Consider the following 26,277-nt stretch of genomic DNA (forward strand, 5'->3'; position numbering starts at 1 on the left):
ATATATCTGAAAAGTTAATTATTGCACTCAGCAAAGGAAATCTCCAGAGGACGGTGATCTGCAGACAGAGGCAGGAGCAGAGGGGAGGGCTGCTGTTGTATTTTTGCTGGGCTGAGTGGGGGTCAGGTTGGTCATAAAGTCCAGAGGGACTGGATGCGAGGTGGAGCCCAGGTCTCCATTCAGCTCCACCTTCTTCACCAGGTTGCTGCTCTGTGAAGTGCTGAGCCACAACCCAGGTCCACGCAGGGCAGGAGCTCCTCAGGTGTGCAACAGCCAGAGCTCTACAGGTGGTAGAGGGGCATCCCATGGCCCCTTGGTAGTTCCGTGTCCCTGAGACTTTCTTCATCCCTTTACTTAATTACCCACAATTACTCTTTCTAATTCCTTCCTCTGTTCCAGGGCCTTCACTTGCTGGTTCCACAACAGCTGCGTTTGGCCAAGGCCCTTCAACAGCTCCTGAGGCACGTTGTGTGCATATGGCAGCATGGTCCCAAGCTCTGCTCTGGGACTCAGAGCTGCTGCAATGCCCCGATATCTCTGCCCAACTTGTATAAACCCAGCCCAGCACACAAATCACTATTATTAATTGGAGCAGAGAGACAGGTCAGGGTAACTGAATCATGCTCCCTCCTTTACAAGCGATCCCATGTGGTGGATGTTATATGTTCTGCACCAAGACTTATCCTTTCGCCGTCCTGCAAATGAAGCCTATTGCATTGCAGCAGTTTTGGTGGGAAACAGAATAATTCCACTTCTTATCATGTCTGTCAAAGCAAGACAGTCGCTACCCTAGCCCAACACCAAACACACCTTGCTCACACATAGCCCCAGTCTTCCCAGCTGGGCAAATACACTGCCCTGTCTTTGTATCGCATGGTGCTTCTCCACAGCTGCACCTCTGCCGGCAGTTCACCCCAAAGCTCCCAGGCTGACAAGCTGGTCAAAAGAAACCCAAAGACACCGTTAGTACAAGGAAGCATTCTGAAGACATTAGGAGGCATCACCACCACCAGCGATTTTAAACTGAGCTGTGCTGGTACCAAGTGATCCACGTTAGCATCAGTGTCTCAGCAACCAGCGGTCTGTAATTAACTGCAACAGAGCTCTAGAAAATCTGTGCCTGAAGCTTTAAAAGGAACTAGTTACCTGGACAAACGTTAGTTTTAGTAACTGGCCTCGGCCTTGTGCCTTGACCTTTGCAAGCAGAGTGACACGGCAGTTGCCAGGCTCCAAATATCAGTTCAGCTTCAGTGAGGAACTGCCAACTCGTATCAACAACAAATGTACCTTTTATTTGCAACTTCTATATCTGAACTTAAGTCTCCTGAGTAAGCTTTCCCATCCAAAGCGTACCTCCCAGGGAAACATGCAGCGAGTACCTACATAAATGGCATTTTTCTCCATGAAACCCAGGTGGACATGGATGCTTGCAGACTCCCGTCTCATGATCACACAAAACATCAGTAGGACAGTTGCACCTCAGTTTGCAAGCAGCCCCATAAAAGCCAGGCGTGCACTCTGGAAAATGCAAGTAGACGCAGAACACGTATAAGAAAAAGGAAGAGTTAAAGAAAACTGAACAAAAGTCAGAAAATTATTTGGCAGAAATTTGCAGAAAATCTATTATAATGTACATTTTAGAGGTGCTGATCACGAAGTGTAAATAATTATTAAACACTTGCATGGACATTTCAAAGAGGTTACTGCTTAAATACAACCCAGAAACAGAGTGGCAGAATACTTAAGGATATATTCAATTACAGCCGTTACAGAATTACTCCTCTTATCTGTCTGTACCTTCTGCTGCTCTCTGCCTTGGTGCAAAGCCAGTGCTGGGCTCGGGATGCTCTCCCCCAGAACTGAGCACGTCACCAAGAACGCTAAAGATATTAAATACCGCCACTATTATTCTCCACCAAACCCCGCAGAACTAGTGTCATAAATCCGACACGTTCCTGCCTGCCCAGAGAAGAATCTGAAAGGAGAATCTTTATTGCGTTACTCCATTACTGTCTGGAGAGGGCTACTGAGACATGCAAACATGAATGTGGAATACAATTCTCTTTGAACTACCCCCAAAACCTACAAAGAATAAGTTGAATTCAAAGACCTGCGAATCTGAAGGAAAAATAGCATTACTGAAACCGTTTACAAATAACTCTGCTGCCATCAAACACAGTTTTTGCCACTTATTTACTGTCTGTGCGGAAAAAGGAAAGAACAAAAGTGAAAACTCCCACAATCTTCATTATTTAGGGTTGTATTAGAATTTGGTTTCTAGATTTCTGTTGTCATTTGATCATGCTAAAACTCCTGCATTCTTAAGCTGTATTCCCCTTGATGTCCCTGTAAGCCCTGTGATAGCAGGCACTCATGGTGTTTGCTGTACGAAAAACCACAGACAAAATAATTAGCAGAATATGAATGCATTATTATCAGCAGCAGCCGAACAAAGCAGATGGGAGGAAGAATGAGAAATAATGCTCGGACAAAGGAATAAGCAGACACAGGGAATCTGGCTTTCTGTTATACCTTTCTGACACTTTTTGCCGTGATAACCAGGCTTGCAGGTGCAAGTCCCATTCCTCGCGTTGCATTCCAGCGTGTGCTCTTTCACGCACTGACACTCCTCCGAGCAGCCAGCTCCGAAGGCCCACCTGGGACAGGCTGCAGCCAGATGAAAAGGAATCATTAGCTCTGTAATTATGCATGAGTTATTTGAAATTGCATACTGCTGCAGAATGCAACTGCTGCAAAAAGCAAAACGTTCATTTTACTTTCAGCAAATACATCCACATTCTTATGACAGTGCCTATTAATGTGTGGGCGTGTAAACTATAGTTTACATGATTCCTTTATTAAGTAATTCATTTCATTTCAAGAAATATGTGGTGAATGCAAGAACTAGAAATGTTTCAAAGCAAAGTTAGTTAAGTTTCTGAATGAAAAAATATTTGGATACACTCCAAGACAAAAGCTTTCATAAAAAAAAAAAAAGATAAATCGCAGCTTTTTTTTTTTCAATCTTGTATAGATTTTTCAAAACTTGACCATCTCTTTCGTAACATTTTTGTTTTGATTCTTTTTATTCCCATTTAACATTTTGCCCTCATCCTGCCCCAACCAGCCCTGCCCCTCAGCTCCCACTCCCACAGTATCGACAGCCACTAACTAGCTCCAACCAGACTTTAACCTCACCAACAGCCCTAACATTAACCTGCCTATCCCAATCCAACCCTACCTACAGTCCTCACCTTTGTGCATCAGTAAATCTCAGTCCTTATGGCAAAGATTAATTGCTAGAGGAAAAGATTAATGAAGTTTCTGGGGCTTCCCAGCTTGTGTCAAAAGTCACGTCCTCCCGCTACTCCCAGCTCATGGCAGAACTCAAAGCCTCCTTCATTTTATGTGTGATGTGGAATCTTTTAAGACCGTTACGTTGTGCATGTGTTAAATAACCAGATCCGAAAAATTATGGGGACTTACTAAGATGGCAGAAGCGCCCGTAGAGCCCGGGGTCACACAGGCAGGCTCCATAGAGTCTGTGGCAATAGCCGTTGTTGGCACAGTTGCACCGTTTGTTACAATTCTTCCCGAAGAGGCCTTTTGGGCAACCTTTTGAGTGCACAAACACAGCAAGGCATCAGCTGTTAAGTGTTAAAACACAAACACCGAATCAGCTCTCTTTTAGTTGGCACTACAGAAAAGACCACGCTGACTTGTCGCTGACCTGGGGCTCTGCACAGCCCATCCTTACAAGGCACTTGCTTTTTCTTACCCTCTGTCTTACTTGTTATTTAAGCAAAAGTCACTGCAAGGCAAGCTGCAGGGTTATAGTACGTCTCGCACAGTGGAGACTGTTCTCATTCGGGCCCCTTAGGATTTACCACGCCCAATTACATCTAGGTAGAAACACGGGGAAAGAAGTGGCGGGGTTTCAGGCACACACTACAGCTGGCAAGACAAGGGGAGCCGTACCATCGTCACAGAGCTTGCCGTGCACGCCGGGCGGGCAGCGGCACTGCCCCGTGACAGGGTCGCAGGAGCCTCCGTTCTGGCACTTGCAAACGCCGGCACAGTCTCTGCCGTACGTCCCAGGGGAGCAAGCTGCGGAGAAAGCAGGGAAGATGAATGGGCCAAGCAATCCTTTCCCTCTGCTAGAAACGAAGCAAAATAAGACTCCAGTCATCGAAACCGAGCAAGGAGAGAGTCCTTTTAGTCAAGCGGGCTCTAAACAAAGTCATATTCTTTCTATAGAAGTTAATGCACATCCATCTAATATTTACTTGATAATTTTAAAAGGACACCTGAATTAACCGAGCTTGCTTATGGGAAGTACTATGGGATGTATCCAAATTCTCCCCCGCACATGCTCCCCTCCACACAATGCATGAAGCTCAAAAATCACTGCCCGTTAAGTACAAAGCTTAAAAATCAGAGCACAATTTTGAATATTCGGAGATAAGTATTTTGAAGATCTTTTTTTCTCCCAAATACTATTATAAAAATAACGCTGTGTTTTTCTAACATAGTCTCTGTAATTCCCCAGATGATCATGGCAGAAATGGATCCACATGAGCATGGGATTCCTTCTTAAAGCCCTCATCGCTCCAGCACAAAGCCAATTGCGAAATAAAGCCTTGCCCCACTATTTGCAGCCCGAGCTAGCTGAGTAAATACAGCTGCTGGAGTCATCTGACCTACCAACATTTTATCAATGTACATTAAGAAACTTGACATTTCACATCAATTTCCATTCGGTTTCTTTCGTGCACTATTACAGAAATTTAGTTCCAGTCTTCTCAACTGTTTAGCTTACCCTAAACCCACGAACTATGCTGTATATTAAGAAAGCAAGAGAAGAGTGAAAGCAATCACATACGGCTAATTCATACAGGTTATACATTGTATTTATCATCGTCAATGCCTACTTCATCGGACTGCAGGTTTGGCTCAATAACACAGTCCCACTAAAGATCTTTAAATTCCAGATGTGAATTCCACCAGATTACATGCATGGATATCTACTGTAAATACAGAGCAAAAATGTCATTATTATTTATGAAGTGGACTAAAGAATTTGTATCCTGTCTTGAAATTTTTATAATTTATCCTGAACTACCAGAGCACCATGACTGGAAGTAAAAAATATCCTAACTTGATAGCTTGAACTGTCTTAGGTAGACTAGAAATTATCATTTTAATCCTCTTCATTCCTATTCTCTCAGCTGTCCCTGGTGTTTACAAACCAAACCCACGATCAGTATCCCAAAATAACTATGAGCAGACTGTTGGTTTCAATCATTTGCTGTTTTTTTTCTATATTTTTGTCCATGTGATGATGCCTCCTAAACAATCTCGATGGTGATTAACCTGAAGATTGCTGTCTACCGATGCTAAGTAATAATTCTTTGTCGTCTGTTTGTCTCATCAGTGATAACACAGACTTTCTGAATATAACGGGCCATCATGCCATGCACCATGAAATGGAGGGACCCATCTCAAACACGCAGAGAGGCTGTTGTGTAAAGTCTCAAACAAGCAACACAAGGTTTTGCCGAACCGCAGATGAGGAATGGCGGGTGGTACATGAAGAAATCGCCGCTCTATCTTTCCAGTTGGTTTTGACACATACTTGTGAACCAGAAAGATATTCTGCCAGGAGGCAGGAGTAAGAAAAGTAGAAAGCTATTACAAAGGGCACTGACTTGGCAAGAGAATTCTGAAAAATACAATTTCCAATACTAAAAATCAACCATCCCAAGAAAATGATGTTAATAATAAAAAGAATGATAAGAAAAAATACCCCAGGCACAAGTTTACCAACACAAGGAGGGAAAAAAAAAAAAAAAAGAAAAAAAAAAAGGCAATGTCTTGGGATGCTATAAAGGAAAAATCATGTTTAGCATCTATGTCCACCCAGATTGTCACACCACCTGCCAGGACAGACTTCTGAAAGTCAGCGAGGCAAGTTGTGCAGCAAAGCATGGCAGGCAAACCTTGGCACTTGTCAGCAGCAGAGTGAATAGGAATGAACACCAACACAAATACTCAGGAAGGGGTACTGTACCGTACTGCACTGGAGGGCAGAGACCTCGCTGTTTGAGGATTCATACTGTATACTGTAGCATCCCTTACAATTTCTACTTAATGTGCCACATTACAATAAAATTTTGATCTCCCTATGAAGCAGCTGTGCTCCTTAGAGAGCTTTACAGATTAAAAGTACAACCGGTTGTTCCTATGTCCTGCCTCTCTGCAGTGCCACAGCACTAGGACAAAGTCCCCACCTTTCAAACACACTGTACTCACTTTCATTACAGACAATGCCGGTCCACCCAGGTGAGCAAACACAGCCACTGTGTTCACTGTTACATCTGCCTCCATTCAGACAATCCTCACAGCTCAAGCTACAGTCATTGCCAAAAGTGTTATCAAGGCAAACTGAAATGAAAAAAAAAAAAAATACAGAAGGCTTAGCGAGCATCCAGACAAAATACTACCACAAGCCCTTACCTATCGTTCCAGATGCACAAGTGCAAAAACGAACCTGCACAACACTGCCTGAAAAAAAAGTATTTACGTTGTTAGCGTTAATGTTGGCAGCACTGCAAATATCACTGAGTCATCCCAAAAGATGGTCCCAAACGGAGATTCCCAAATTTCTCTTCAAATAGTGGAGTCTAAATAAAAGGAAAGCTGGGACTTTAGCTGCAATTTACTCCCTTAAATGCTGTAATTCCCCAAAGAGCACTTAAAACTACTTTTTAAGAGCAAATAGAAAAAGTGAATTTGCACCTAATGCTTGGTAATATTGTATGCAATTAGAAGTATTTCTTGACAGAGAATCTCCTTTTCTCCTTGCTAGGCTCTCCTTGTTCTTCTGTTGCAGTAGGTGGACACGTTGCTATTTAAGCATAGTGAAGTGATATTTTTAACAGCATGGTTCAAGTGTTACTCTAGGAAAACAAAGCATAATACATATTTATCGCTTCCTTTCTTCATGGATATGAAAAAAAGGGTTTGTCTATACAGAAGAATGAAGAACTATGAAAACGCATTCCTCCCTCACCTTCCCCACCCTCCTTTTGTCCCTTGCACCCAAATGCAAGCAGACACACACGCACCCTCATGTTCTCTCTTTGTGGGGTCTGTTGAGAAAGGCATAGAACGTAAATGTTACTCTCTGCTAAAATATCTCGGTGACATTAAGATCTTATCTACACAGTCAGTTTATTGCCTTTGAGGCTTTATGGCTGCGGCTGGAGGCTTTTTGGAAGGGGATTTTGAACACCACCTGAAAGTGAGCTGGCAGATTATTTCAGCTAACAGTAAGTCAGCAGGCTGGTTGCTTTTCACCAGCAATTTTCTATGTAAGGCCAGCTTTCCTCTAGGTCTCAGCACCCAACTGTTCCTTTTTCTGAAGCTGAACAAATGCCCAAGCTTTCAGAGACATTCAGAATCCCAGTGCTCCCACTTGGAACAGGTTACAAATTCATACTTCAGGAGAAGAATACAAATTAGCATTAAAAACATCATGCTTCTCCATTAAAAAGTCAGTCAATCTACAGAAAATAGTTAATTACTTACAGCAGCTTATTGTTTAAAGCTGTATTTTTATAATATAGATAGCAGCACAAAAAATGTCTGAAAATATAAGGAATAAATCAAAATTTGGGAGGTAAAAGAACTTACTAAAACATTAAAAGTTTCATTCCTCCGTCACCTTTTCCTACAAACTCTCACGTGCTGCAAAGCCTCAGCTTTAGAAAAAGTGCAGATGCTCAGCTATGACTGATAATACCCAAATTTATGTGGCTAAACATAAATAAAACATGAAAAAACTGGTCAATAAATATTTTATTGTGGTTTCTAGGCCTGATAATTTTGCCTGTGGTTATCTCATTTATCAGTTTCCCAATTGGTTATCAGTGTCGTTGAGTCCGGCTGGATGCTGTGTGATTTGGGAGGTCTTAACAGTTTTGTTCATAAAAATAAGTTAATTTTTTATTAAAGCCAAGACCAGTTCCTGATTTTTGCCTGTAGGGCACAGTCCTCGGATGAGTAATTAGAGCTCATATAAAAATCACAGGACATACATAACAAAAATAAGAAATATCTTTCCCCCCTGGTGATCCACCAGCGCATACTGCGCTCATCAGAAAGCAAGCACAGGGTTTCAACTCATAATGCTCTTTAAGTGGTGAAGCTTCTACCTTCAGGTGGAAAGACTGAAGTCATGTAAAGTCCGGGTGGCACGCAAAGCTGCTTTGCGCCCAGCTCCTGCGACTGTGTGTGCTCATGTGCTCTGTTTGCCACCAGCTGGGTCTGTGGATGGGTCTGTGCTTTTCCCAGAGAACATGCCCAAAGCATCAAAAGGGACCTGAATCTCCAAGGGGTTGTTTTTTCCACAAACAAGAATGCAAATATCTTAAGCAAAACCCCCTCCAATTATTAGAAAAGGGCTTGTAAACAGGCACACATGCCCCCACATCCCCCTTTCCTAGCTCGAGGAGAAAGGGAGCTTTTCCCAAGGGCTTGCTCTCAGTAGACCAGCTTTAGTGGATTTTGTGCATTGCAGTAACCCACGCAATCCTCTCGCCCCTGGGATGAGCAGGATCTTTCTGTCTGTTGCCTCCGGGGCTTTGTGCAGGCACCCTGTTTTTCCAACGAGCCTCCCATGCCTTGCTGTGCTGCTCACTTTTCCCATGCCTCCCTCCGCAACCCTCCCCACCGCACCCAGGCAGCAGCAGCCACGACCAGGGAGCCTTCTTGTCACCTAAACATGTCCCATTTGGGATGGGACATGTGGCAGTGCCTCCTCCCCACTGGCATGGAGGACAGGCAGAAAGCAGGATTAATGCTCAGCCCTCCTCTGCTCCTCCTCATGGCTTAAGCCTGGCCAGCTCAGCATCACTCTCGCCCCAAATCCTCTTTCCAAGACTATTCCCCCCATTTGCTGCGATAGCTAAAAGCGACGCTCGTTCACTCACCGACCCTGTGCACCAGGGTGAGCTCTCCTCGCAGGTCCTCATCGTCGTGGAGGGAACCAAGCGCGTAGCGAAGGAGCCGGGGGGGACCTCTGAATTGCAGCCCCGGAGCCCCAGCGAACCCCGCTGCCTCCTCCGCATCCGCCTCCTCCCCACCTAGGGCTGACACACACATGTGCCATCAGGACCTGGCCCCGAGTCTTCCTCTGCAACACTTTCCTCTCATTTACATCTTTTTTTTCTTTATTATGCTGGTAGATTTTCCAGCTACACCCCTGTGCAGTCTGCACAGCAGTCACAGCCGATTCATTTTCTCATCTGTATTTATAAACAGAGTTTCTGCTATCCAAAATTGAGAAAAGGAGGGGGGGGAAAATCTTTCCATTTCCTTTCTTCTGGAAATAAACTCTAGTCCTGGAGAGTCCAAAAAAAATTAAAACGGGGAGTTTAATTTTCCTCACTTGTAGTTTGAGATTATTTTTAGTTAATGAAGGTCATTACTCTAGCTCATTTTGGAGATGACAAATATAGAGCGAGGCTCGCTGTCCAATTTATTTTCAGAAAAAACTAGAATTCGAGCCTTAAAATGATGGGAAATCAGTTGGCTTTCTTTTTGGAGTTGGTTAAAATAGCAAACTCTTCCCAAGGTTTAGCAGGTGCTAAACTTGGTTGTAAAATTAAGTTGCTAGGCTAAACTCTGTACTGGTTACACTGGCAGAAATCCAGAAACACACCATTGACTTTAGCGGAAAACTTGCCTTGGTTCATCAAAGCAGAATCTGGCTACCTTTTTTCCACAGGATGTTAAACTCCACCAAATAGTGCAAGAAAACTGTCAAAATGGTATTTATTTCTAAAACATGAGGTTTAGGTTTTCAAACATGTCCAGGGGATTTAAGCGTTCATCTCCCATTCATCTTTGGCAAAACCCATTACTTGAGGATGAGCTTGCGATTCATGGGTTGCACGTAGCTCTACCCTGGCCACATTCAGAGATGGCTCAAGTTGGGCTCCCAAAATCCCAGGATCTATGAAAATCTCAGTTGAATTCACATTTTAAATCAGAGGGAAATACTTCAATGGCCTTCAAGATGTAGAAATAACTTACCAATGCAGGACCATCTGTTAACACCAAGCCTGTAACCCTCCTTACACGCACATTCGTACGACCCCAGAGAATTAAGACAGAAATGGTCGCAGTTGCCATTTTCAAGATGACATTCATCCACATCTAGAAAAAACAAATAAAAATGCTGATTAGGTGCAAGTACCTCTGCTTGGAGAGTGCACTCTGTCCCTGGCTGCATCCAAAAAGTTATTCTACACATAAGAAAACCCGATTTTCTTAGTATTTTGGGGGTCTCTGTTTCTCACTAATATTGGAGATATTAAAGCATTTCAGGGCAACATGGAACAGATTATTTCACCTATGTTTTTGTCTCGAGTGAAAACAGCTGCTTTAAGCTGTTAAGCTCAGTTGATCCTTTGGTTATTTTAAGGGCTCTCCTTTTGTAGAAGTAGTCTTTTAACACACATCAATATACAGTGTCCATGGAGAGAGGAGGAAAAGTTCCTCTCTGCTGGCTCGTCTCCCACAGCCGCACTTCTCCATGCTGGGTTATTACCGGATTCCAGTCTCAAAAAGTGGAAATTACACATTTGTCAAAGCTTATCAGCAAAGCTGGCATATGGTCACTGATTCTCTTATCAGGGAAATGCCCACAAAGCCCTGGGATGAGCTTTAACAGCATTTCTTCTACCCACTGTTGTGCTTAGTTAGACCGAGCACCGGTATCAAAGGACTCACCGTCACAGGCACAGCCATCGGCGTTCAGCTGAAACCCGGCTTTGCAGGCACACTCGTAGCCGCCGGCATAGTTGATGCAGAATTGGGAGCAGCAGGACTCGCCGGTCTCGCACTCGTCCAGCTCTGCAAGGAAGGGGCAGCTCGTTCAGCCCTTGGACACGGTCTCAGCTGCTGCCACAGTTTTGCTCAGTAGCTACTGTGCTTTTCAGCCTTGACACCTTCCTCCCCCTTCACCCACATAAAACACCGTCTGAATCCTGACACCAGCTGTCTTCTACCTTCTCCCACAGCAGCCAATACCCTCCATGTACAGGGAGAGGCATCTTTTCTGCAAGTCTTGGGTGTCACAAAGTGATTTACAAAATAGGCAACAACTAGGTCTCACCGGTCCACAAATGCCATCTATTTAACAGCAATCTACATTTAACCATTTGCACTTTTGTACGTTCAACCTTTTTCAATGCAAACTAACAGTGAAACAAAGCTCTGATCCAACAACGCATTTGCTGGACATCAGCAGCCTGCTGGGTGCAATTGTAGTTTTTGATAACTAATTGCCTGTTGCCTTATCCTGCCCTGTGTCCATCCGGAAATTGGTATCGTCGACACCGCTGTTCTGGTGATTAGATACGAGAATCGAGCTGTTATCTTTTCACTGCAGGCTCTCAGCTGATCTCAGCCCTTGCAGCCTGCTGAGCGGGTTGGTGGCCATTCAAGGGCCACCTTGTCAATGCTGAGTCTGCAAAACGCTTCTGAACGTTACCCAGACGAGCAGCCGCAGATGGGAAAGGTCAGGGTCTCAATTAACCTTGGAAGGAGTACCAACATTATTAGGAAGCACCGACAGGAGAAAGAGGAGAAAGAAAATGTAATTAATCAATCAAGGTGAGGAGGTCAGCATGAAAATGATTAATGCAGGTTATTTGAACACAAAGTGTTTTCCAGAAATGTCACAAGCCGAGCTCCTCTGCAGTATGTCAGATGATGCCTTGCTCTGGGGTCTAGCAACAGTCCCTTGCCTGTGTAAGAATGAGAAATGTGCATCCAACAAAAAGGAGATTTTTGCTGTTAAGAGCAGCTTTTCACATCCTCAGCCTTGCCAAACCCTTCCCCTGAGCTCTCACTTCCCTCGCTGTGGCCAGAGTAACTGCTTCCCCCCCGACATCTCCATCAGCAGGTCACTGAGCTGGGGCGTGGGCAGGAGGCTGCTCTGCCTCCTCTCATCCGTACACAAACGGGACTGCATAACCCAGCCCACCCCTGAGAGGCTCTGGGTCCAAATCTGCTCCCCTCACCTTCTTTTCTTTTGCTTTTTAAGCTCCAGCATCAACCGCCCTTGCAGACCTCGGCGCTTCCCTCCTCCCCCGCTCCTTCCTCTCTCCTGCACTTGGCTTTCTTTGTTGCAAGACTCTTCTTGTCTGTAATGCCTCTCACATTCACCAGAGCTCCCGCTCTCTGCCGCTCCTCATGTCTTACTGTACTGCTCTGTGATGCCTGCTCTTTTTTTCCCCCCCCTCTTCTTGGCTATTCTTTAAGATTTTAATGGCATAGTGACAGCAAGTCTAAACCAGAATGAGATACAGTTTGCATAGCGAAAGCCATAAACAAAAAAATCACATTGTAAAATCGTTTAAAACAGGAAGGAATTTTTAAGCTCTTCTCTTGAAATAAAAACAAATCTAACTCTATTGCTTTCACTTCCTAAGTGAGACTTCTCACAGCCAGAAGTGCAATCTCATCACTGAGCAAATCTGATGGAAATAGAGCAACTTCCATAACACAAAGCGGAGTTTGCGCTTGAATCACTTCAGAACAGCAGTGCTACTGCTCCCAGCCAGAGCCGACCCTCTTCCCAGCCGCCGGCTCAGGAAGGGAAGGAAAATAATTCAAGCCAAGCAATGCTTGGGCTGGACACAATGAGATACGGCCACAGCAACTGGTGATGCACCAAAGTATCGTCTTCCATTTGGGAGGCAGAACTCTGTCCCCCTCGTTAATTAATAATCCCAGCAAACACGCAGAGCAAGACAAGCTGGAGCAGCGGCTGAGGAAGCACCAGAGGATGGTATTAATTAAAACTTGTAGGAGAAGGGCAGGGGATGGGAAGGTATTTTCTTGAGTGACAGCTCTCCTGCAGGCTCCCCTTGCAGAGAGACCCACCACACCTCCTCCCTCCTCCCGCGGAGATGCAGCGTTCGCTGTGAATTACCTGCGCACGTTTTGCCATCAAAATCGAGGCGATAGCCGTCGTCGCAGGAGCAGCGCGGCCCCGCAGTCGTGTGCTCACAGTGATGAGAGCAGCCACCGTTGTTGTCCTGGCAGCTATCGACAATTTCCATTTCGATGCCTTGCGGAGAAATAAATCAAAAGGATGTTAAAAAGCAAGCACAGGGGGAGAGTCACCAGAGAATAAGCCTTCCGTAAAAAAGCATCCATAAGCTGACTGCTGTAGCAGGAAATATAAACTCAGCTCCCACACACACCTGAGAAGAGCATGTTTTGGAGTCACTGAACTCCAGGTATTTGTCTCCTTGTGTCACAACAGTGGATGCTCTCGACTTCGGTAACGTGAAGCCGGCTCACTGTTTCAGCAGTCTGCCTGCTATGGGAGTGTTCACGGGTTTCCTGAGATTTATGCTTTGTTTGAACCTAACAGTTCTGCCCTTGCCCCAGAGGAGGAAAGGAACCATCTGAGGAACCCAGGTGGTTCATGCCAACCCAGACTGCTTATGCTTTCCACAAAGCAGCTTTTAGTTTTGTATGCAAATGTGAGAGCTGGGTTCTGAAACATCCACCGAACACAAATGCCTTAAAATTTTCATAGCAGAGTCCTGTTGCCGAGCCTGACACATAACCACAAAGCAAAACAATCTGCAGGTTTTGACCCTTGGATGTCCCTTCAAGGGGGCACACAGCAGCTCCTCTGCCGAGACTCTGTCCCCCTGCAATTAAGACAGGGTGGTGGTACGATGCCCCCGGCAGCCCCCTTCGCCCTGACAGACGACCACTGGCCCCCTGCACTGGGCTGCACTGGACAGTCCTCACAACATTTTGGCCAGGTCCAGTGGAAACCCTCATAGAGGAAAGGGAACATCTGTCCATCTCATTCCCACCAAGGTAATTCATTAAACGATTTCTTTAGGATGAAAAGAAAATATAAGGTCAGTTATAAAGCTGCTCTTGAAAAATTAGCCAGATTTTCTTGTTACAGAGCTATTTAGAGAGGAATTAATTTCCCATACTATGTAGGACAACTGAGAAACACCATCCCTAAAGGAGCTATCGTTCTTCCAGAAACACCCCAGCTCAGAGCAGTGGCCATCAGGTCTGGTACAGAAGGACGGCATTTCCCCACTGCCGCGGCTCAGGGACACATCTGTGTTGGTGGCTTTGATCCCTTTTTACGCCCCCGGGGAGCAACCTGCCTGCCAAAAAGAAATGCAAGTCTAGCTGGAGGAGGGTATAAATTAGGGGAACATACATGGAGGGCTACATCTCCTGTATGGTATGATTATTTGTGCCAGGGAGAAGAAATCTAGTCTCCTGCCCAGAGTGTTAAGCTGGGATTTAGGAAACCCAGTGATCAAACGCAGAATCTGACTTTATACGCTGTCTTCATCATTTACTTTGTCTCAGTTCTTCATCAGTAAAACTGGAACAACAGCTCTTCCCCATGCCACTGGGGAAATGTAAGAGTAAACAAAGATTGCAAATTGCTCAAACACTGGGATAATCCCGATCATAAATATATGCAGAATGTTTTTATTTTTATTGTTTGCTGTGTAATATTGTACGTAAGGCACAGAGAATCACCATCCCCTGAGATTTGCTGAACATTGAGAAAAAATATTATCAGAAAATCACAATGAAATCTAAGTGGTCTATACCACTTTTTTATCTCCATAACAGATCATTTTGTATCTATATATTAATTGCATTTCCTCCGCCATTGCGCTACTCACAGTTTCCCATCACCTATGAAATAATACTCCGGGATGTCTCTCACATGACTGGTTTTTGTTTTTAATGTATGTTAATGCTTTGAAACCAAATTTCATCCTTAGGAAGTATTTCTTACACACACATTCTTAAAGAAAGCATTCATTTTCTGGCATGCAGCATATTTTCCTAAGGAAATTCTGCTGAAAGTTATTGCACAGTATTATTAGATTGAACAATCTTTGCCCACCTCTTTGCTAAAACAGGTCATGCTTTTGTCTGCATTCCAGTGAGCTTATGTTAGGTCCATAACAACACCAACTCTTCCACATCACCTCCTTTATTAATCTAAATTTACCCTCAAGGGCAGCCCAGGGATCACCCATCAACTAACAGTGCTGGGAGTCAGTCCCCTTCTCACAAAAGGTAGCGTTGATTAAGAAACCCCGCTGGCAAGAAGTAAGTATGGGAGGGAAGACAACAGGGCTCAGCATTGGTTTAGTTTGGGAAATTTTAGTTGTTCAAGTATTTTTTTCATCCCCAATCTTGCTTCCCCCTCACACTTTTTTTTTTTTTTAAAGCATCTACTTAATAGTGTCAATAACCTAGACAGATAAAGAGAAGAGCAGAACACCATCTCGGTTTTCTTTTGCATCAGATCCAGCATATAAAAAAATTGGGAGAAAGAGGGCAGGAATGAATACATTTCATAGAACAGCAATATTTTGGTAGCTCTGCAATAGAATTCACCAGGCTCTGAAGATAAACCAACAGGGCTACTTGCTCTTTGAAATGCAGTAATTAAGGTCTGCGAACACAGGCTTAGGAACGTATCAACCTGCAAAACCAGCAGTAGCAGAAGATGAAGAAAATAGTATTAAGCTTGAGCTTTTGCATACATTTATTTTGCTGGGAGTACTAATCCAACTGAATTAAAAATTAAGCATAGCAGTTTGCAGATAAGATAGCCTGAAACGCATAGCTGTAAAAGTGTCACTTACGGTAGCACTGCTTTCCATCAGCCCCCAGCTCGAAGCCGGGATTACAGACACAGGTGAAGGATCCCAGAGTGTTCACACAACGATGAGCACACCTGGCTCTCCCTTCTGCACACTCATCGATGTCTACAAAGCGGAAAGAAAGGCAAAGACATTCATTTGGGTATTAAAATAAAAAATAATATTGCCCTACATGTATATGGCTGTATTTCCAAATATCCACTGAAAAGAGCATCCTGATGTTAGTCTACAAACGACAGCATCTGATGAATCCAGGAACACTGAACTCACAACATTATTCTCCACAATAATCTTTTTTTTGAAACCCCACTGACCTTGAACCTCTCTGTGTGAATATTTATAATATCAAACATTATATTTACAGTATCAGCCAAAGCAACTTGAAGAAAAACTCATAAGAAAGTCCTGTCTCCCAGTACCCTAAAATTATCACTACATCCTCAATGTCATTATATTTAAATTAACAGAGCAGAAAATAGCTGATAATTTTCTGAATGTCAAATGATTTGGATTAAGTGGTGGCTAGGTTTCAGCAGGTGCGATGGAGACAGATCTCTGTCACATCCCTGACTCCTGCAGCTGCTTCTACAGAAGTCCAGCAGGGAGGCACCTACTCTAACCAGGAGTTTCATCCCACCTGTAAGAAAAGAAAAAAGGTGAAGAGCTGTAGGTGGGGAGCCTGTTCTTCACCCAGTCCTCTGTCAAGCAGTCTGTCCCTCAGCTTTACACTCATTAGTCTGTAATTTGGAGTTAAACGTCACCAAGGGCATCCATCTTCCTAAAAGGTTCGTGGAAGAGCATGAAAATATTTTTAAGGAATAGTAATTGGGAAAAAAACCCAAAAAGCTTACATGAAATACTGCTGCAGTGGAGCACAGCTGCAGAAAACACCAGCCTCCTTCAAAGACTGGCATTATCTCACACGTGGCAAACCCCTAACTGACCTTCTGCTGCTTCTCTTGTTCTGGCATCTCACTTGCAAAATACAGATTATTCATCGCAACGATCCTGGGTCAGTCTCTCGCACACAGGAGAGGACAGTCCGCTGCGCAGCTCCTCACCTTTTACCACAGCAAACCACTTTCTAACAGGGTTTTTTTCCTCCCTATGGGCTGTAACCAGTGCCGTACTCATGGCCCCTTGTACTTGAACACAAGTAGCCTTACGAATGCAATCAGCCTGCTTGCCAAAGGAGGCCCCAGGCAGTGCAAACACCACACACCGACTCATGAAAATTTCAGGATAAATGACAGCTGCTCTGAAGCAGCAATGTAAGTAGCTGCAGTTTAGAATAAAATGGGTTATTTCTCCTTTTTCTGTAATTAATTGTCACTTTGCAAGTACAGTATGTTGGCAAATACTGTAAATGTTCTTTTCTCTTTTTCTGCTTTTTCAAATAGAAAAAGTTGGAAAACTGAACCACAGCCACCATCCTGCACATGTTTCTCCATATCTTGTAAATACAGCTAATAGCTGAAGTATGACACTTTAGTTGTCCTCTGTCTCCTTCTAGCTCGGTTTCCAAGCAGTCAAATACCAGCTTGAATTTTGCAAAAGACATTAAATAATTTCTAGGAGAAAAAAAAACAATAATTGTATATCCATAGTAAGACAGGATGCTTAATGATTCAAAAGACTGTTGCCATGAGGTCAGGAAGAAAATTTGTTCCAATATATAACATTGCAAGTTACCCAGTGCTTTAGTGTATACATAAATTAACAGAATTGTCAACGTGTATCCAAGATAAAATGAGTAACATGCTGATCCTAGTATTAAACCCACTGCTGTTTCCATGTGTTAATAATCAGTGAAATGTCTACGCTACTTGAAAAATACTTCGCTTTTTCAGTAACCTTACTCATGAGTAATCCCGGTAAGAGAGGGGAATCACTGAGGTGTGCAATGCTACGTGCAGAAGGGGCTTACAGGCAACTGTGTAAAATACTCAGGGTAGGAAGTAAGTATTTTGCAAAGCACCCAGTACTCTGTATAGATAAGACAACAATTTAAGTATGGGCAAAGTTTTGGCCAAGTTTTCAAAAGGAGGAGTTTAAAATTAGTGTCTGAATACACACCCTGATCCTGACAAGGCTGGTAAAATCTGTGCCCCATGAAGTCCACAGGTGCTTTGCACTTCGTAAAACTGACAAACTACCTAGCTTCCAAGCATCATCTTGAAAGAGAAAAGCAGGTATTTTGGTCTCTAATTCCCCCACATTTCAGGTCAGAAATGCTTTAGATCCTTTTGTAAATCCCAGACTAAATACAGGACTTTGGAATTCAACTTTTTAAGCTCCTCTCTTTGGAAATCTTAGACTTTATGATTTCTTCCTTCACAGTAGTTTCTCTATTAATATGGAAACAGTTCTCCAGCTAAAAAGCCCTTTGAATTCTAAATAGGTTTTCAGTGACCTGGTTCAGAGTGTTACTTGAACCAATTTTCCAGGAGCTGTATCTGGGTCATTATTTTAAAGGGATCCTACAAGAATAACACTACAGTATCTATAAATCCAGTTGCTAGAAAGCATGATTTAAGAGATCAGAGTAATTTTGATTACTAAAATGGTCAAGACTATCATCTGACATAAATATCAAAGAGAACTGCTGTTTCAAAATGCATACATACATTTGTATAACATATTCCCTTCCACTGAAAGCTCAGTAAGCCAGAGCACTGATTAATACCTTTCTTCCCAATAAACAGTCCATAGTTTCTTACCTAAACAGGACTTTTTGTCTGCAGAGAGATAATGCCCTGGATGACACTCGCATTTTGCAATTCCTCTCTCATTTTGACAGATTTGTGAGCATCCTCCATTCCCACTTGTGCAGGGGTCTATCACTGAAACCAATTAGAGCACACTGTCAACTTAAAGGTCACGTTTTTGTCTGAAAATGGTCTTACCTGCCATCGTTACAACTAGCAATGAAGATTACTGTAGCTGTATGAGATTAGACTGGGGAAAAAAACCTGACAGAATTTGGTGTATAGTAAAGCCATTGTTTTTCTGTATGCTCTTTTCTCTCTTGCTGGACAGCATTTTTCATAAAGCACCAGCAATGCTTTAAACAGCGGGGAAACTGGGCTCGTATTACACCTTGGAAGTGGGACAAGAAAAGTACATTTTATTCTTATTTCGCTGTAACTGAGCAGATTTCAAGAGCTGCTCTAAACAATAGCAATTAGCACTCCAGTATGTGTGAACCCATAAACACAGACAACAGTGGAGTTTGCCGCAGAACAATGTGTATTTAAAAGGCTCTAGAGGAAATAAATGCTGAAGAGGCCCAAAAGACCTCCTTCAGTCTAAAAACATATGCCATTCATGTTGTACGTCAAATTTTTTTTCTTTTTTTGAACAATAGCATACCATTTTTCAAGGATAAGCTGCTCTAAGTGGCAAGTACTTAGAAATACTATTTATAAAGTGTCTGCAGAAGTCTCCACCTCAAAGATTTCACTGTGGTTTATGGGTTTATTTCAGGAACACATACCTGCTGGAAGCGTACCAATGTCTTTGCCCAAATAAAAACTTTGCACACACAAAAATAGACCTACCAGGACTGTTTGGACAGGTTGGATTTGAGTTAAGAGCCAGAGTTTTCATCCCAAAATCTGGTATTCTGCCCAAGGTTGAGGTTTCAGTTTGGAGTACTAGTCACAGTAAGATGCTGGTGAATAACATTACATAGGCAAATTTGGAGGATGCCTTTGAAACTGCGTCCTCTAGAGTTCTTCTTAGTTTCAAATAAACCTTTTTAAAATGTAAGCCTATTTCCTTACATATCAAGCTCTAATTCAGTTTTAGCATTTTACTAATTACTGTCTGATTCGAGACATTTGGCCAGTATTCGTCACTCGTCTCCAGCCTGACATCTCCTTCACTGGCCATCTCAAGCTCTGTACAAGCCAGCTTCTACAGGGGCACCGGGAAGAAAGTCAGCATCAGTTCAACAGCAACAGCAGTGGAGTCAGGGTTTCAGTAACCCTGGGCAAGAGTTGAAGGTGTTTTCCTCTAGACCTTGCTGCTTTCCTCTTCCAGTGGCTAACCACATACAGGAGAAGGGAATAGGAGAGAAAGATCTCTGTTTTACAAAGATACGTCTAAATATGGGGTGGGGTTTTTTTCATTTCCTCTAGTTTTCACTTTTCTGTGTAGCCAGTGGCATTTTCTGCCACCGTTCGGCAAAGGAGGACATTGCCCCAGAACACCTTCAAATTCCCTCGTTTCACCTCCTGGCATCTCAAGAACATAACCATTCAGGGCTGCAGGCTGAGAGTTTGACCTGACAGTATCAAAAAAAAAAAAAAAAAAAAAATCACTGTTAAGGACGTAGAGCTGAAATTTTCTGTTGGACTTTCAACATGATAGGTTGCAAATAGGTTTCCAAGGGACAGCAGCGCTTCATCCTACGTGACGCTTTCAAGGCTGACAACTTGGCTCTGCAGTTCGACAATTTCCACTCTACAAAGGATTTAGCTTCAAGCAAGAACTCGCTCCTTGCTGATAGGAAATACTGAGTTGTTTGCTGATTCTTTTTTTATTTGGATAAATTAAATGAAATCACTATCAAACAGCATCTGTTAAACCTGCACCTTATAAAGGTTTTCAGAGGATCTAAAGCTTTAATTTGAGAATGATTACAGTGTAGAGTAAAACTTGCAATACTCTGTGACATGACAACAAGCAAACAACAAATTATAGGGTAAATGTTAGTAAAACATAGTAATTTGAATAAAGATAGCAGCCTTAGAAGTCCTTAGACAAGAGAAAAGTTGTAAAGGAAAGATCTTCAGGACATAAGGCAACCACCGATTGACTTGTTTTCCACTGACCTATCTGTTCCCTCCTGGTACAGGCAGGTTTCAGGAGAAGCTAAAAATAATTCTTTAGTGTTCTTTTTCCTACAGATTTGACTCTTATTATTTGACTTAATAACTTCAGTGGATAACAGACTCCATCCTACAAAGCTCTATTCCAAGCTGTTAAACACTATGGCAAAAAATTTACTGGAACTGTTTCATTTCCTACATGTCCCAGGACATCCAGGAACCTCATCTGAAAAAGCCATTCTGATGCATTGATCTGGGATGGCATCCATGTTCTTGGTGAAGTATCGGCTCTGCATGTGCTGTGGACCTTCCAGACCTTCACTACAAGGTTGTAAAGAAAAGGGTTTCCAGTCCTATCTGCCATGAGCTCTAGAGCACCTAAAGAGAGAACTGGGCCTTATCAGGTTAATTTTCTTGCTCACAGCAACCATGACTTTACACTGGAGAAAATATAAAGTGGTAAGGAGTGAAATTTCCTTCTCGTGGCAGGGAAGGTTAGGGGTGGAAATAGCATGGACTTACAGAAGGGAAACTCGAAGTGGCTTGAAAAAAATATTTGATCTTACCATCTGTGGATAATTCAACAAGGAATTCACTCTAGTAGACATCTTATACAGCCCATTCTCTCACACAAGTACCACAGCCACTGCTGACCACATCCATACATGCCTCACCCCCGGAGCAGCTATCTCTCCACTTCATCTGATGCCACACCACTCCATCCCATTGGTTTACCTCCACGCTGAAGGCTGCACCATCCTGCGAGGCTTCGGTGTTTCTGCACAGCCCTTCAGGGCTATGGGGTGCAGCATTAGCTTCCAAGGAGCGAGGATGACTCCACATCTGCAGTACAGCTACGCCTGCTGTAGTAAACACCCTCATGACGCTGTAGTTTCTCCATCCAAACTAGTGCTACAGCAGCCATCCTTTCTGGTTGGAAATTAAGCAGCCAGGCTCACCTTCTCCCACCTTTTCTACTTAAAACATCTCTAATTGCCAACCCAAATGTATTCATGACCACTTTATGCTCATTTGTTCCTGTAAAAATCTTGTCCACCGGCTTAACTAGCACTTTTCTCTCCCAGGCGTTTATTCACTACGGTATTTATGGGAGAAAAGCATCCTACTCTGTCTTCATTTTTCCAGCTGAGCTCTCCTTGCAAGACAGATTCTCCTTCCTCTGACTACAGCTGTCCTCCGAGGCGGGGGGGTTTGCGCTGTTATATTTTGATTTACGCCACCCTGAACACAGGTAACCAGGCATACACACGAACTCTAGATTAAGGTCTCACCCGCAGCCAAAGCTGACCTTGCCCCTTCTCCACTATTCAGTAATTACTGGCTGGTGATGAACTCCTGCCTCTGGTGGGTGGCTGACCCTCATCAGCCCCATGATGCAAGGGTGTGAATGGCCATGGCTCCTGGGCAGTGGCAAAACCTCACCAATTAGGGGACCGAACCTGCTCCTTTTGCTGCCGAGTTGTGCCAGAGCGTGAAGTGGCACACGAAGGTTTGAACTGCTCCACGACCACCCGAGGGACAGCTCCCACCCGACCGGGCATCACCGTGCTCAGACCCTGCCGATCCAACCTCTGTCCCACCACAACACTATAAAAAACACCAGAAAGTTTTATGCAGGGTTCCGAATACCCAGCTGGTTCGGCCAAGGACATCTTGAGTGCCAGAGGCAGCGGAGGAGCTGCAAGAGGTTTGGAAATGGGCTGGAGAACAGCGAAGGAAGGTCTCTGACACCCTCTCCCCACTAACGCACCCCTTTTCCGACTCTTTCTGACAATCTCAGGGACAAAAGGTGCCCACCCCACGAGAGACGGAGAGGCAAGCTGGCTGCAGATGCTCGCTGAAGCGCAGCGTGTGCAGTCTCTGCGGAGGGCAGGACTTGGGGAGGCCAAAAGCGAAGGCCAAGCGCTCGTTGCACACAGCATGAGTTGGAAGCAATCTGAACAGCAGGATTTACTTACACTTTATACACAGCATATAAAAATCTCCAAGCAGAAGAGGAGCCATATGGAAATGGTTTTGTGACAGGAATTTTAGCGCAATAAATCCATAAATTTGGCCCTATCTTTCTCTGGCATATTCAAGGGTACCATGTGTGTGCGCTTGTGTTGGGGAAGGGGGGGTGGATTTGCCTTAAAAACTGATGAATATGTTAAGATATATGAGAAGGAAAAAAAAAAAAAACCACAATAATCAAACCCAAAGGTAGTATTTCTGTTCTGCTTGTGAGTGTGTTTGCTTAGAAACCTGAAGAGGAGGATGAATGAATCAGACTGTGATTAGGAGCAACATAAGCCAAAAGCAGATAAAGAAAAGACTTTATGTAGAATAAAACACGTTCTACAGGCCAACTCTGTATATAACTTGGTGAGTAATAAAATGTTACAATTAAAACACGATTAAGTTCCTAGCCTATGTCATCATCGTCAGTGTGCAAACAGCCAGGAGTCTAAAAGGCCAAAATCTTGTTCAAAGCTGTGAACCAACATGAACGTCACACCTCAAACACGTGTCATTTTAATCCCATTAATAAGCAATTCCTAAAGCTGCTTTTGGCAAACAGGGTGAAATGTGAATGAATGCAGTGACCCAAAGCACTGCCCTGGGGTCTTTTAAATTGCCTTTAATGTGTGTCTCCAGGCAGGTAGTGCAGGACTTACCTTCACAGGATTTGGCATCCCTCTTCAGCTGGTAGCCCGGCTGGCACTGGCACTTGTATTGGTCTTCACCAAGCTGAATGCACTCCTGCTCGCAGCCCCCCTTGTTAACACTGCAGGAACTGACAGCTGGAGCCAAGGAAACATTGAAGGAACGCATGTCAACAACCCAAGAAACTTATTTCCTATTTTAAATACATAAATGACAGTAAAAATACGCAAACCTCACTGAACAGCTGTCATAAACGCACCTGTCCCCATCCTCTGCGTGATTACTCTCCCTTGCATTCATGGTACTTGCTTGACACAGTGTCCCATGTCAGCAAAAGCCCATGATTTCAGCGAGAGGTAGGTGAGATCTAAGAGCTGTAATGCTGACTGAAGTACAGCCACCCTTTGATCTGACAGCAGCAAAGCACTTGAGAATCCATTGAGGTACGTAGGGAAAAAAAAGGAGTGGCCCCACTGGCACTTTCCTATTGGTTTCTTTCTGTGCCTGCTATCATTGATGGGGAAAAAAAAAGAAATTGTCCTTCAGGCTGATTTCCTCAGCCTCACGCATACAAAGCTGCAAATGACAGGAGTTACAAGTTCCGCAGGACAGACTCACAAAGTAAACCACAAGGAACAAGAGGCTCTTTAGTACCTCTCTAAAGATGCCTCTTCTTTTACCGAGACAAATTAATATTCTTTTTTGTTCAACATATATCCCCGGCCTCTGGAGAAACATTTCTCCTCCTGCCAAAATACATTAACACACACCCACACCTATTCGCACACTGCATATAAAAATAAGATAGATCATTTGAACCTGTTATTGTGCTGTATGTATGTAAGTGCGAGCATGTGCATGACTGCATCTATATATATTTTAAAAGCAGGGATGTATTATGTTCTTGACGAGTAGCTGGGAAAACTATTTGGTCCTTCATGGAAGGCACGAAACTCTGGACCCAATGAAGTCAGCAAAGAGCTTTGATATTTCTCTTAGGAATATTAATATGAATTCATTCATCTGTAATAGGCATTAAGAAAACATTAGCCACAAAAGCTGCTGTAGGATGCATTTCACCCTATGCTACCAATTAGCAAATACTTAGTTTGTGCAGTCAAATCTGTGTTAAAAAGACAAAAAGAAAAGCAAATTTTTACATTATAATGGATGCATGCATAGCAGGAGCCAGGAGACACCTTGCTGCACACCGGACCTGACCCTGGCTTCTAATCTCCACCTGTGTCTGCAAACCTCCTGCCCGGTTAGCGATGTAACTTGAAAGCAGCTCGATTCCTACACGGGAGACAGCAGACCCAATACACTCAAAGCTTCCTGCACGTTTGTATGCAAAGACCTGTTTTTCAGCAAGAATATTCAAATAAGATGAAAATATTTCAGAAGATGAAAAACGCCTTAAATCGGCTCCAAGCGACAGAATACACATCTCGATTTTTAAAAGTGCCATCTTCTCCCTCCTTTTCTGGGCATAAGCCAATTTGGATGTAAGGGGAGATAAGAAGCAACCTGCCATACCGAGAATTTTGGAGGCTTCAAAGCCAGAAGGGGACGGGCGCGAACTCCTGTGCCAAGAGCTTGCACCGGCGGGGCCGTGCAGCCTGGCCCTGCACGGGCTCTGCCGGCGGCTGGGGAGCGAGGGATTACTCCAGGGCGGCCGCGGCCAGGTTTATCATACCTGCTGCCAAGGCATCGCACGGGCTGCAGGAGAAGGTGCCAGACTGAATGAGAAGAGCGCCGGGGAAGGAACAGGACGAATTGTGCTTGTGCTGCCAGATGCCGGCAACGCATCTTTGACCAGAAAAAGGGAGAGACTTGGCACGTCATGAGTCTAATTCCACCTCCTGTAAATGGGCTTGTGGCTGGAGGTGCGTGCACGTGCACGGGGTTCAGGCAGAAATATGACATGCCCTCCACTTTTAAAGATTTACTCTTGAATTTTGGTAGAAAACCAGCCCCGCTGCCGAGTCCTGACAGGCACAGTGGTACGGGCCCGGCCCTGGCTCTTTGCCGGGGCGGCCGAGGATAACGCCTGGCAATGCTGAGCGAGGGAGGCAGCACCCCAGGAAGGGGGACGGCGGTGGGCGGCATCACACAGGAAAGACAAAGATCTGATGATGGTTGAGAAATAGATATTTCTCAACCCATTATTTTTTATAATAATGCTCACATTTTTACAAAAAAAAACGTGAGTATGAAGCCATAGTTTGATATATACATCGCAACCATGGGGTTAGAACATGCAGTCTCTTCAAGCCTGTGTTTTCCATCACCTTAAATCCAACCTTATCAATGACAAGTAATGTAACTTCAGACACACTGTGCTTTTACTTATGTGGAAAAACAGAGATTATAGATTTTCTGAAATATTTTCTTTGTTGCTTCCTCTATTAAGAGCCTTAGTGTGCAAAAGTCTCCATAAAAACCCGCATCTCAACAGCTTTTCTATGTAAGGCAGACATCAAAGATAACAGCTGGCACCAGAGATGAATCGGGCTCTAAAGACTGCGCTTTGCTTTCACTTCCAGGAGTTCAAACAAGAATAAATTCCAGTGAAGACAATGAATTTACATCAGTCCAAAAACACAGCCTGATACTACAATAAACATGTTCTCCAAGCTTCTGCTTTCCAGACACCTGTTGGTTAAACTTTAAAGAAGTTAAATTCATTACATTAACATAATCAAGGCATTAAAAACAAAACAAAAAAAAAATTGGACAGTGTTACCTTTGGTTATTCTAATTACTTAATTTGTAGTGAACATTCAGTCTGGCAAGCATAGCTAAAAATGAATTCAATATTGAACAAAATTTGTGAGACCAAAAAGCTAAGAAAGAAAAGGAGCATTGAAAAAGATGGGACTCTGGCATGGCACAAAGTATCAGAGACCATCAAATGATTCAAAAAGAAAGTATTTTACTTTCATTGAACAAGTCAACCCATTTTAGAGGTTGTTTGCGTTAGAGTACGAGCAGAAGTTTCTAAGGAGAGTAGGAGGAAT

The 26,277-nt window shown here is 43.6% G+C and overlaps 1 protein-coding gene across 1 annotated transcript in view; it reads right to left on the reverse strand.

Moving 5' to 3' along the window:
* The window catches only part of LOC309593852 (uncharacterized protein), a gene marked incomplete at both ends in the record, with an annotated part of 202,307 nt that overhangs the window by 37,550 nt on the left and 138,480 nt on the right, over positions 1 to 26,277 (reverse strand). Inside the window, 13 exons of the mRNA XM_082318985.1 lie at positions 811 to 936; positions 1,384 to 1,518; positions 2,533 to 2,667; positions 3,487 to 3,615; positions 3,979 to 4,107; positions 6,313 to 6,444; positions 8,994 to 9,152; positions 10,099 to 10,221; positions 10,798 to 10,920; positions 13,007 to 13,144; positions 15,738 to 15,860; positions 18,476 to 18,598; positions 23,269 to 23,394. Of these exons, the coding sequence (XP_082175111.1) occupies positions 811 to 936; positions 1,384 to 1,518; positions 2,533 to 2,667; positions 3,487 to 3,615; positions 3,979 to 4,107; positions 6,313 to 6,444; positions 8,994 to 9,152; positions 10,099 to 10,221; positions 10,798 to 10,920; positions 13,007 to 13,144; positions 15,738 to 15,860; positions 18,476 to 18,598; positions 23,269 to 23,394 (1,701 nt within the window). The remainder of the gene's footprint in view (positions 1 to 810; positions 937 to 1,383; positions 1,519 to 2,532; positions 2,668 to 3,486; positions 3,616 to 3,978; positions 4,108 to 6,312; positions 6,445 to 8,993; positions 9,153 to 10,098; positions 10,222 to 10,797; positions 10,921 to 13,006; positions 13,145 to 15,737; positions 15,861 to 18,475; positions 18,599 to 23,268; positions 23,395 to 26,277) is intronic.

The sequence above is a fragment of the Platalea leucorodia genome (genome assembly GCF_965183815.1).
Source record: "Platalea leucorodia genome assembly, chromosome: 8".
Classification (NCBI taxonomy): domain Eukaryota; kingdom Metazoa; phylum Chordata; class Aves; order Pelecaniformes; family Threskiornithidae; genus Platalea; species Platalea leucorodia.